The 13,642-nt window shown below is 29.8% G+C and overlaps 1 protein-coding gene across 1 annotated transcript; it reads right to left on the reverse strand.

Moving 5' to 3' along the window:
- Positions 1-8,518: 8,518 nt before the first annotated feature.
- Positions 8,519-10,607, reverse strand: LOC145098758 (uncharacterized). Its single transcript, XM_079036365.1, has 2 exons — positions 9,794-10,607; positions 8,519-8,607 (listed from the first exon to the last, which is right to left on the reverse strand). The coding sequence occupies exons 1-2, from the start codon at positions 10,605-10,607 to the stop codon at positions 8,519-8,521; spliced, it is 903 nt and encodes a 300-aa protein (XP_078892491.1).
- Positions 10,608-13,642: the final 3,035 nt, after the last annotated feature.

A 13,642-nucleotide genomic window follows, 5' to 3' on the forward strand; every position in this document is an offset into this window, starting at 1 on the left:
AATATTGGGACGGAGAGAGTAATTGTTAAACAAATGATTAGTTTATGAAAAAGCAAATACAACTAAACTAATAATACATGATAACAAATTAATAATAAGGGAAAACCGCAATAAAGTTCTTACATATTGGCCTCATAATCGATTTAGTCCCTATATATTTTTTTTATTGAATTAAATCCTAAATACCGGTAATCGTATTCAATTTAACCCTTTGACCCGGTCAACAGGTCATCTAACTTTCAAAAATTACATTTTTGCTCCAGATTTCAAAATTTATTACAAATTTGATCCAAAATTTACACTTTTGGCCTAAATTTTAAATTTTGTTACAAATTTGGTCCACATTTTACCCTTTTTGCCCAAATTTTAGAATTTTATTATGAATTCATCCTAACTTTAGTTTTTTTACAACTTTTTTTCTCAAAGAATTGTTTGAAATATGTTTTTTCTTTATAACATCATATTCATACAAAAAAAAACGTATTTTGATATAAAAATCTTATATTTTATATATAAAAACTTTCTTGAAAAAGATTTTTGTATATGAAATATTTAGTTATAAAAATAAGTATTTATTAAGTATATAAATATGTAGAAATCCGTTTTTATAAAAAAATGTATACAAAAATGTATTTTAAAAAAAATGTATACAAACACCTATTTTATCTATATTTTTTTTTATAAAATCGTGTTTGCTTATATTTTTTTTATAAAAACGTGTTTGAATATTTTTTTATATAATACATGTTTGTATACATTTTATAAAATGTATACAAACACAATTTTATAAAATATATACAAACACGTATTATATAAAAACTTATTCAAGCACGTTTTTATAAAATGTATACGAACACATATTATATAAAAAATTATTCAAACACGTTTTTATAAAAAAAAAAAAATAAACAAACACGATTTTATAAAAAAATATAGATACACACCTATTTGTGTGCATATATATATATATATATATATATATATATATATATATATATATATATATATATATATAAAGGTGATAGGTGTTTGTATATATTTTTTTATAAAAACAAATTTATATATATTTATATACTAAATAAATACATTTTTTTATAACTAGATATTTCATATACAAAAAAGTTTTTAAAAAAAGTTTTTATATAGAAAATATAATATTTTTATGTGAAAATACATTTTTTTTTTTGTATAAATATGATTTTATAAAGAAAAAACATATTAGAAACAATTTTTTGAAAAAAAAAAGTTGTAAAAAAACTAAAATTAGGATGAATTCATAATGAAATTATAAAATTTGGGCAAAAAAGGTAAAGTTTGGACCAAATTTGTAAAAAAATATAAAATCCGGGCCAAAAGTGTAAATTTTGGACCAAATTTGTAATAAATTTTGAAATCTGGGCCAAAAATGTAATTTTTGAAAGTTGGATGACCTGTTGACCGGGTCAAAGGGTTAAATTGAATACGATTACCGGTATTTGGGACTTAATTGAATAAAAAAAATATATAGGGACTAAATCGATTATGAGGACAATATGTAGGGACTTTATTGTAGTTTTCCCTAATAATAAAAGTAAATCATACAATTAAATTCTAGTACCTGGCATATCAATAGTGACAATACATATTCTTTCAACTCTTTTATTTATTTTAATGGGTTTTGTTTTCTTAGGAAAACAATTATACATATCACGACCCTCTTATTGCAAGCGTGACATGACACCACCACTATTAACACCACCTTGGGGGTGTCGTGGTGGCATGAGTGTGGGCTTTTCATTCCAATTCCAATACAACATGAAGGACCAAATCCAATCATCTTTGTTCTTATTTCTTCCCTTCTCTTTTTCTCTCTTACAACTCTCTTCTCCACAATCGTGGGGAGTACATCAAGCTATGTCTTCCGATGTGGTGTTCAACGGCCAGCTGGAAGAAACCCACCCCAACTTGTGTAGGGAGTGTACTGGATGGCCTTAGAGTCGTGTAAAGATACACCATTAGCTTTAAGGGAATTATTAGTTAACAATCTACTCACTACAAGGATTGACCCTATAAAGACGACTTTTAAAAATGATGTAACGTCCCAAATTACATACCAATTTATTTATTTTTAAAATTAAAGGAAACAATGTTATTCATTCATAAAAGCAAATATTCAATTATTTCAAAAACATAAATCAAAGTATTAATATCATAATGTGGAACATCTTGAAAACATAACAACAAATGCAATGCAATCATGTCTTGTTCTTCCCAAACTTCGAAAAAGATCTGCAATATATAAACTTAAAGTTGTAAACATAAAGGTTATTGAGTTCCCCAAAATACCACATATTATATATATATATATATATATATATATATATATATATATATATATATATAGGGTTAGGTTATTTTGTTTTTACTAAGTATTGTGTGCCAGAATGCACAGATCTGGACCAATGGATGGAATTAATCAATGGACATGATTTGAGAGTGTATGATATTACAATGGGGTAACATGTAGCATATAATCACACAATTTTAAGCAAAAGAGTATTTTAGACAATTAACTACATTTATAAAAGGAAATTTTCGGATTTTTAGGGATGATTAATTCTCCTAATTTAAAAAAAATCTGAATTTTTTAATTAATTCAATTTCAATTTTTTACCAATTTTATTCTGTCAGAATATTTTTTGTTAGAATGATGCTCTTTCAGAATTTTATTCTAATAGAATATTATTTTGTTAGAATGACAGAATGCCAACCATAAACTAGTAAATATATTTTCGATTTTATTCTTGCAGAATATATTTCCAATGCACATATTGGATTTGAGAAATAAAAAACAAATTCATTCATATTCTTACAGACTAATATCCTTATACATTTAAAATAGTTATACATATTCTAAAAGAATATCATTAAAGATGAATAAAATTCTTAAAAAATAGCATTCTTGAATATACAATTATTGAACAAATACACTTGATCTTCTTCAGTGGTCCGTATAATCCACTTGATCTTCGCATATATACTTGTTGTTGAACTCGATTCCAAATATTTTTCTTGTATAATCAATATTGAATTCCTTCTCTATGCAATTCTGAAAGAAGAAGATACATTACTCGTTAGTATTACCCGTTAAACAAATATACTAGTTAACAAACATTCGTAAAAACATTCTAACAGAATACATTTATATAAATAAATTCTGACAGAAAACATTACAAAATGCACTTAAATAACATTCTTTTAAAAATCTTTTGCGAATAATAGGCATCAAATTGATGATTGTTACTAACATCATTCTAAAAGACATTCTACAAGAATGATTCATTTAAGCTGTAACTAAAAAAAACATACTATAAATTCTGAAGTACACAATACAACCATTCTAATAGAATGTCGCAGACATTGAAATTCTATCAAAATACATATAAACAATTAACCAAAATTCTATCATAATGCATATAAACAATTAACCATTCTAATAGAATGTGGTAGACATTGAAATTCATTTACAAAAGTATCTGGATTCCAATTGAAATTCTTACTAACAATTAACAAATGGTTTGTTTTTACACCAAATAACATGACCAGAACCAGTAAAAAAAACCTAGATTTCAACTATGCATTTTATCGAACACTTGGTGTGCTTCTTCAATTTCTTCAAAAAAAATTAGTGAGAGTCTTATCAATTCAGTTTCTTGGTGGTCAAGAACTGGAGATACAACTAAAAAAACATGTTATGATTAGTACAAGAGCATACCAATTCAGTTTCTTGGTAGTGTCGTTGACGACCTAAAATCCCCTGTTGCCTTTGTTTTCACCTCGTTTTGCAGACTCCACAACAGGCACCGAGCACCTCCTCACCGCCATCTGATGCTATTGCTTTTCCCCGATTTCTGTTCAACAGATTGATTTAGTTCAAACACAAAATCAATTAATAAGATTAGAATCGATTTTGATGACAAATGACTCGAGATTGGAATCAGAAATCGGGAAGCACCTCCAGTGATTCACCGATTCGAAGGAGGATGAGGAGGAAAATATCGATTCCATGAAATCTTCCCCTTGATCTTCTTTGCTGCCGACGACGGGAGAGGAACGAAGAACCGTTGACTGCCTTCCTTCACATCTTCCGGTTGGTGAACTAGGAGTGAAAAGGGTTTGAGGATTCTGGAGGTTTTATTAAACAGGATTTAAGCGAGAGGCTAGGTCAAATATACTTATTCTATTTCCTTAATTGCAAGATTCAATTAAATGATTTTCTTAATTAAAAGTATAAAATGTCCAAAATACCCTTAAATGATTTATTTAATTGTTTATTATTTCTTGAATTCTCATTGGTGCATTTAGGCACACAATACTTTGTAAAAACATTTGAACCTAACTCTCTCTCTCTCTCTATATATATATATATATATATATATATATATATATATATATATATATATATATATATAGGGTTAGGATCAAATGTGAACTTCAAATATTGTATGAATGTATAACTAATTATGGTCAATTGGATTAAAAGAAATGAATGGTTGAGATATGAAGGCACATGTTATTAATGATGGGTTTTCACCATAAGAACATCCTATGTGCTCATGCAACCCTAATGCTTGGATCTAGGTTTCTCTATTGTACATGCAATTCATCCATGACTTTAAACCCTAGTTCTAGCATACACTTCATCATATTAACATGTGAAAGGGTTTTTAGATCTTACCTTGATTGTTATGTAGCAATAACAATCTCAAATCCTCCTTGTAATGGCTTTAGAAAGCTTAGAGTCACAAGTGTCACTCCTCTAATGGCTCACAAACTCCAAGAGCAAGAGGATGAAGAATGATAAGAGAGAAGGCTGCCCAAGAACGTCCAAAAACCTAAGGAGTTACTTCCACACGTTTTTGGTGCTCTAGGGATCTTTAAATAGTGAGGCTATTAGGGTTATCTAACAAAGAAACCCTAATTTGGATGCTTAGGTCCTAAGCAACCCATGAACTCCCTCCTTAGAGGCTTAGGACGATTTCTAATGGGGTTCCCCATAGAATTCGTCTGCCCCTCTAATATGGAGTCCATTAGCCCAACATTCAACTTATCATACAATTGAAAGTTCTAGTCTCTTAAGTTTAATTAATGTCTTTTAGCCACAAAGTTAATTCTTATTAATTCTTGACTAATATTAATTAAACAATATGATTTCTCCTTTAATATATTATTCTCATAATATATTAATAAATCATAATTAATCCTCTCTCTCCATAATTCATCCTATCAAGTTGCTTTGGTGAATGCAACCCAAAAGGACCATGCACCATCGGGTTAAGTACATATCAAAACAGTTATGGACTTAGACACTAATCCAACAATTAACATGTGGTAACATTTACTATAAAATTGCATTTAATTAATTGTAATAATGGTTAAAAAGTATAAATGGAAGGTGAATTTTTTTGGGATATCAATTTAAATTTAAATTTAAATTTTTTATTTATGTAGTGTAATCGTTTTTTACACCGTACTAAAAAAACATGAAACATATTTCATTCTTTAATAATTATGTTTTCTTTTTTCACCACTTATAATATTTGATTTTTTCCATTCTTTAAGAATTGGGTATTTTTTTTTTCACCACTTATAATATTTAATTTTTCTTGATCATAGAACAATTGCTTATTTTTTATCATTCTTATGCTTATGAATTACAATCTTTTAACAATTCCTAGGGTCGATACAACATTAAGAATCAAATTTTTTTAAAAGTAAAACTTTTTATATATCACGAAAATCGTCAAGAATCAATTTATTAATTAAAACTCCTTGCTTACTAATAAGAATCATTATGAATGATATTTTTGTAAGAAATTCTTGTAGAATAAGACATTAATTAGATGTTATAATTCACATTCTTCAAGAATAATTTAATATTCTTGAATAATAAGACATTAATTCCTAGTGCATAACCAACATTCTTGAAATAGTGAAATAAATATTCATGAAGAATATATAGCACATTCTTTTTGTCAAAAGGCTAAAAAAACAAAAACCCTACATTCTATTCTTATGTTCATTGCTTTTCATTATCTCCATTAATCTTTGACCAACCAACGCTATCTGCAGTATTCTTGAACCACCCGTCCTCTTTTTTCCAGCCTTTCGTTCTTAAAGAATACATTGGTTTTAGTATTTCATTCTTGAAGAATACCCTACATCACAGTTAACATCTTCTTTTCCTGTTTTTATTATGTACAGAAATAAAAAAGTGAGATATAAATATCTAAAGATGCAATTACATAATACTTAAATGTCAATAAAAATAATGCTCAAAGAACATACCAAAGCAAAATAGTCAAAAAGAAAAGAGAGGAAAAAATATCTTTTTGTGTTCGTGAGTGGAAGAACACAAGAATATCTATTCTATCAAAATTAGTTAACAAATAACATTTTTTTTTCTATTTTTCTGATGCTAAATGTTAATGGACAATTGTTATTACTAACAATAAAAAACTAGTTAACCCCTAACATTTCCTTTTTCCCAATACAAGCTTCCACAAATAAAAAAAGAAAAACTGGAATAATGTAGAGTTAAATATTCAATTGCTAGCTACATATGGGAATTGTGAACCAAACAAATGTCGAAGTCAACAGTGGACAAAAACAAGTTCATAGCAGCAATTCTTATCATTAAAACCATTTGGAGTATAAAAGATGTCATCTAATTCATTATATGTTTTTTTTCTTATATTCAAATTTCCAAATCACTTGATGTTCTTACTTGTATAACTTATATAATTGAACTCTCCTTTTCAGGGCATTTTGGGTTTTTGAATCAAAACATTTTTTAGTTGGCAATTTGGCTTCAGGTGGGAGGTTTTAACTACAACTATACAAATATATTCCTAAGACTAGCTAGCCAAAAAAAATCAATCCATATTAAGTCCTCTACTTTTATTTGTAAGCATTTTAAATGATATTTGTAAATGATGAGAGTAATAACCTTTAAAAGACATCCATGGGGCACTTCTTTTCCTATAACATTTGATCGTCTTTCTATAGTATTAATTTATTTTTTTTTTTCAATTTCATCAATTATACATCAAAAAGACAATTTTTCCAATGAGCGGTAAACGAAACATATAAAAGAATGATTAAATCATGATTTTGAATTACGAATGCAAAAGATTGAAACAGAAATGCAAGTAATTCAACATCAGATGAACCAAAATTATGATGCATAAACTTGATTTTGCATATCTAGAACAATTCTATGTGGTCGAGTGTCCTACAATCCTGAGGAATGAACAAAAATTCACAATTTTCGAGAGCTAAATCGTAGATTAAAGGTCGAACCATATTTGGTGCAGAGTGCCCTAAATTGCAAAACTCGAAAAGAAAGAAAACCAAAGATCGAGAGAGGTCGTACCTATCTTCGTTGGCTGTAGGCATCGACGATGAAGGCGGCGAATGGGGGTTGAAACGGCAACAGGTGTTTGTGGCATTTGTTGGTCGAAAGCAATCTTATGTCCTTTTGGGTGCTTGATTTTTCAAAGCGAGAAATGCTTGGAGACTCGAAGTTTGATGTCGATGGGGTAGAACAAAGATGATGAATGAAACTGATATCCTATTTTAATGGTATTAATATATCTATATTATACGGTTATTAATTGCAATTTTTTACCATAATTATTTAAAATTAAAATTACTATTACCATTATTAGATGATTGGTCTAGATACATTCACACAATATTTGATGATTATATATGATCCTAACTCTCTCTCTCTCTCTCTCTCTCTCTTTCTATATATATATATATATATATATATATATATATATAGAGAGAGAGAGAGAGAGAGCGAGAGAGAGAGAGAGTTAGGATCACACAATATATATATATATATATATATATATATATATATATATATATATATATATATCAGTGGACCAAGCCCTAGGGATATATTTTAACCCATATAAATGATGGGTTTTGAGCATAACAAACAAAAACATATGTGTGCATTCAACCCTAATTATTGATTTATATTTTCTCTAATTTAACATATAACTTTTGAACATCAAATGGAAAACCCTAACGTGTCGTTTGGTTCGTTGGAATCCATTGGAATTAGAAGGAATTAGAATCTAATTCCACCACTTTCCTTTGTTTGGTTCAAGCTTTTAAAAGAAATTGGATTCCTAAATGAGTCAAAGTTTCCTTCCAACAAGGGAAAATAAATTTCATCCAAAAACTTAAGGAATTAAAATTCTTTTCAAGTGAAAATTGTGAATGTTACCATATTACCCATTTTACTTTTTACACTACACATGAAGCCCTTTTGTCGCCAACATCATTACCACCTCGCCCATACCATCATTGCCACCATCACCTCCGCCACCACCACCTTCATCACCACTACCGTCACTTCCACCATTGCCACCTCCACCACTACACCACCCACCACCTCCGTCACTACTCATGACCGCCACCATCACAATTACTACCGCCACCACCTTCATCACCTTCGCCACTACCCACGATCACCTTTGTCGTTATCATCACCATTATTGTCGCAGTCAACATCACTGCCACCATCACCATCATTTACAATTTCATTTTCTGCCAACCAAACATGATATGGAATTCAATTGAAATTTCATTCCTACCAACCAAACAACATATGGAATTGGATTGCAATTCCTGACAGATTTCAATTCCTTAACATATTCCAATTCCTTCAAAAACATTCTGTGAACCAGACGCCACCTAAGACTACTAGTATATTTTCGAAATCAATAAAATCGGGTTAAGAAAACATACCTTGATTGTTATATAGCAATAACTATGATATCTTAATCTTCTTGACACCTTGAGAGCAAGCGTCACAAGTGTCACGCCTTTAGTGGTTCACACCCACTACAAACAAGATAATAAGATAGGAGAGAGGGGAAGAAGCTTGAGAATTTCGGCTACCCTTCTAGGGATTTAGTTAACCGAAATTCCTAAGGCTTAAGGGTCTATTTATAGTGCAGATAGGATACATTGGATAACCCTAATTTGAATATTATATTATTAATTTAAATTTGGTAATTATATTCACCTCCTTAATTATCCACATGGGATAATCTAGAAATCCTAGATTATCCATCTAAAACAATCCACCTCCTTCCGTAGGAAGGTTCTGGAACCTATTGTTCAATTATTGAACAATTCAACTTAGCTCCTGCACTTTTAATTAATTCTTTTAATCACAAAATTAATTCCAATTAATTTATGATTAAATATTAATTAAGTATTAGTATTTCTAATTAATATAATATTTTCATAATATGTTAACAAGTAATTTATTTCAATTTGTTAATGAAATAATAACTTCAACCACTCTCTCCAAAAGTCATCATGTCTAGTTGTTAGTTGTGATGGCAACTCACAAGGACTATGCTACTATCAATTCAAGTATATATCAATTACAGTTATGAGTTTAGACACCTAATCCAATAGCCGCTTAACGTACGCCTAGGTCTTTTTACCCCGGCGACATTTTTAGCAATAACGATAGAATAATAGCGGCGACTTTTTATGGGTGACTTTTGTTGCCACTAATTTCCTTTTTTATTGTAGTGCACCTTAGTTTTCTATAATTTTTTTTGAACAGTATATCAGTCATAAGAAAATTGTAACCATTAAAATATCATATGTACATCACTAAATAATGGAGCTGTCGATTTTTTCTAGCAATTAAGGATATTTAGAACTGACACTCTTGTTTTGATCAAGTGTTTGAAAAGGCATTCTACTTGTTCACTGAGATCTAGGAGGCTAAATTCCATTTCTGCTAACCCTTCTTGTATATGGTCTAAAACTAAGTAATCTGATTTTGTTTTCTTGTAGGTGATTAGAGAGTGTACTTCATGATCCACCTTCTTAACTTCAGTTTCTTCTAGTGTTTGATGACACTGTGCACGCTGGTTGCCTATCATCTTCGACACCAAAGACCAGCCTTTCGGTTTTGACTGTGTATTTGATCCAAGAATGAAAGTCAACAAGGACTCAAACACTTCCATTGTGTTTACTCTCATTTCCTTCAACATATTGATGTCTGATTTTGTTCTCTGGCCTTCCTTGACTGAAGAAGAACAATGCTTCTGCAAACCTGACAACGTTTTACAAAGGACCTTCTTCACTTTTCTCCTCTGTGACAGATAGGCCTCAAATGAGGATGTCAGCCCATGATTATTGCCTTTTTTGCGTCGAATCACTGACTGGAGTTCTTTGGCATTATCCACCGATATTAACAAGGCATCCTTGGTGGTGCTACACAGATCCAAAAGCCCAAGAAGTTCATCTAAAAACTTGTTTAGCTGTTCTTTGTGGCACCCTTGGGCTAAAGATTGTTTAGTAGATGGAAATGAAAGGAATGGTTGAATGGACTCATACATATCATTCAGACGATTTAGTTTATCGCCTACAAATGATGATGATGAACAAGATGTGGTGGTTTCTTGTGAAGCTTGAAATCTGTAAAACTCATTGAATATGGATTGCTGGTCTGATGTAGATGGTAAGCTGATGGACCTGACATGACTATGGGGTGTTATGTTTGAAGAAATAGAAGCCATCTGTTTCTAAGAACTAAAAAATGAGAATAAGATTTCAGTTTATTGTGTTTCCTCTGGTTACAAACATGGTATAAATAGTTGGAGTTTGCTGTTGAATTGTAATGTGATCATGAATTAAGTTTGATTACGTGGCCATGTATAATTGTCTCCCTTCCTTCCATAATTACAGCTCATTTTTCATTATTCTATCCCCTATATTCCAGCATTCACATGCCTTAATTAATATTGCATGATCTGAGTTTTGATTTGCTGAATTAATTTAACTATAATACAATGATACAAATCACAACTGGCATTGCATTGTATCATCCATAAATATTTATATATATCTATATGTATACCCAATGCACGAGTGATTACATGAATAAATGACCTTTGGTGGATGGTAGGGTTGGGAGTTGGGAGACATTGCAACCTGAGGAAACTCTGTATAGATTCTTTGAGACTAATTAATCTAGATCTGATGCGATTCATGTTTTGTGCTGAAACCTAACTTAAGGTGTAGCTTCATTTTCAACGGAAAACAAAAATAGCGTTACGCTGTTTTATGGGGCGAAGAAAAAGTCTTGGAGTAAATGGTGGGACTACGCCTGCTAATCTTCCATTCATCTACATTTTTCATTATTCATGTGCCATATACACAGCTCATTTCTCATTATTCTATGTCCTACTACAGTATCAACATTTCTCAGTAGGAGACGAGACATTAAGTTGTTTCATTGGATGCATAATCTACCCATCTTGGTTTTAAGTACTAATTTACTGAATTATAAAATAAAGTAGCCTGACACAAGTGGTATCTGCATTATGCAGTTATATAAATATAAGCAACGCGTGAGTGATTATATATATATATATATATATATATATATATATATATATATATATATATATATATATATATATATATATATATATATATATATATATATATATATATATATATATATATATATATATATATATATATATATGACATTTGGTGAATAACCCTACTTCTGAGTTGGAGACATAATAACCTGTGGACATTCTGCGGATGGTTGTTTAGCAGAATCTAGATCGCAACATCCTAGTTTTATTTAAAGTGTTGCAATTCAAGGAAAAAAATAATTGTTGTTTTGAGTAATTGGTAGAGACTAGACAGTGATTTTGGTTCGGACACCTTCGTCTCAATCCTTCGGAGTATTCCGCCGGTGAATCTATGAATGCCGGGTCGCCGGACATTGATGTTGAAGTCGAATAGTCAATATCTAATGCGTTAAAGACAGTCCATCAGATCGACTTAATTCATTCAATCACATGTTAATTCTGTGGACTCAGGTGAGTCCGATTCCGGATTTTGAAACTAGGATGGACTGGTTTCAAAACCAAATCCCATGTTAATTAGTAATCGATTTTATTCGGGGCAAAATTGGGCAGAATAATTCAAAAATGTAAAACCTGATTTTAACCGAAATAGTTAAATCCGGTTTAAAAATCTATATTTTTCATATATTTGTTTTATTTTAAGCATTATTAAAATGGAAATGGTAATACATAATTACATATGACCCTTAAAGTTAATTAAAAAAACATATATAAAAACTCTTCACCTTTATTTCAAAAAAAAAAAAAAGTAAATAGCTTTTTATCTTTGTTTCAATCCTATTCTATTTTTTACCTTAAACATTCTATTAATTGTTTTGTAATAAATATATAATCTATCGTTTTTGCTATAATAATTTATGTGAGAATATCCTCCTTAATAAATAAAGATTTTTTTGCCACATGTCAATCTCTGATGAATTTTGACACTTATCATTTTGTGGTATTTTTGAAAAAATATTATCCATTTTTCAATTTTTTGTTTGTTTCAGTTTTTAAAATTAAAGTTATATTCTTATATATGTAAATTATTAAATATCATATATATGATATTAAATTGCAATAAATACATTTCTTTCTTTCTTGTTTTAAAGTTGTATATTAAAAAAATATTTTTGTTTACATTTTAATGTTTAATCTTTTCTTAAATCAACCCGTGTAATATACGGGTCTCACACCTAGTTTGTAAGAATATTTCAACTATAGTAAATTTTATAAAATACGTTACTTTGTTTCAAAATTTTAATATGTATTTAACTTTTATATCAGTTCGATATACAAACATTAAACTTTATATTTATTACTAATTATTATAGTTTAATATAAAATAGGATATTACAAATACTAAATATTACATTTTAAATTATAACTAGTAGATAAAAATAATGTAGAAAGATATAAAATAAAAAAAGAGTAATACAAACCAATTTCTAAAACTTCAACCCCATTTTTTGAAAAATGAGTACCGTTGGAGATAAATGGCTTCAAAGATGGGTAAAATGGTATTTGGGTGTGGGTTGGATATGATTTAATAGGCATCGTCATTGTTATCATAGTAGCGATGGTAGTCGTTTATCATATAGAGTTTAGTCGCTAACTAGGATTTTACTTGCCACATGTTACGACCGGTGTTGCAAAACTTGACTTAGACGTCAGATTAATCGGAATCGAGTAGGGCCTGAGGCACCTAATTATGAATCGGCCAAAAAACTCGAAATCGGTCAAAAATCGGTCAAAATCAGTCAAAATCAACTCCAATTTGGTAAGAATTGGAAAAATTTGGAGTCGGTCAAAATCGATAAAAAAAAAAAAAAAAAAAAAACTCGGCAATTTTGAATTTTTAAGAAAAAAAACGATAATTGTTATTGATATTCATCTAATTTGTGATAATTTTTTATAAACTTGTTATATTTATTATATATAGTTTTCTTAAAACTAATTTCATATAATTTATCCAATCCAATTATTCGGGTACTCCCCGACTAAACTGTATACTCGCTAGGCGGCTAGTCAGCCGCCCTGGGGACGCCTAACGAGTTTTGCAACATTGATTGTGGCAACTGTAATGGATTTAGGAAGATGAACTATTTCGGTGCCAATAGAAGCCTATGAGGACTTAAGTTGTCAAACCATAAAAGTCAGGGGTCAAAGCCATGCATAGGAACTTAAGA

Source organism: Lactuca serriola, chromosome 4 (assembly GCF_051521515.1).
Source record: "Lactuca serriola cultivar US96UC23 chromosome 4, Lser_US96UC23_V15, whole genome shotgun sequence".
NCBI lineage: Eukaryota > Viridiplantae > Streptophyta > Magnoliopsida > Asterales > Asteraceae > Lactuca > Lactuca serriola.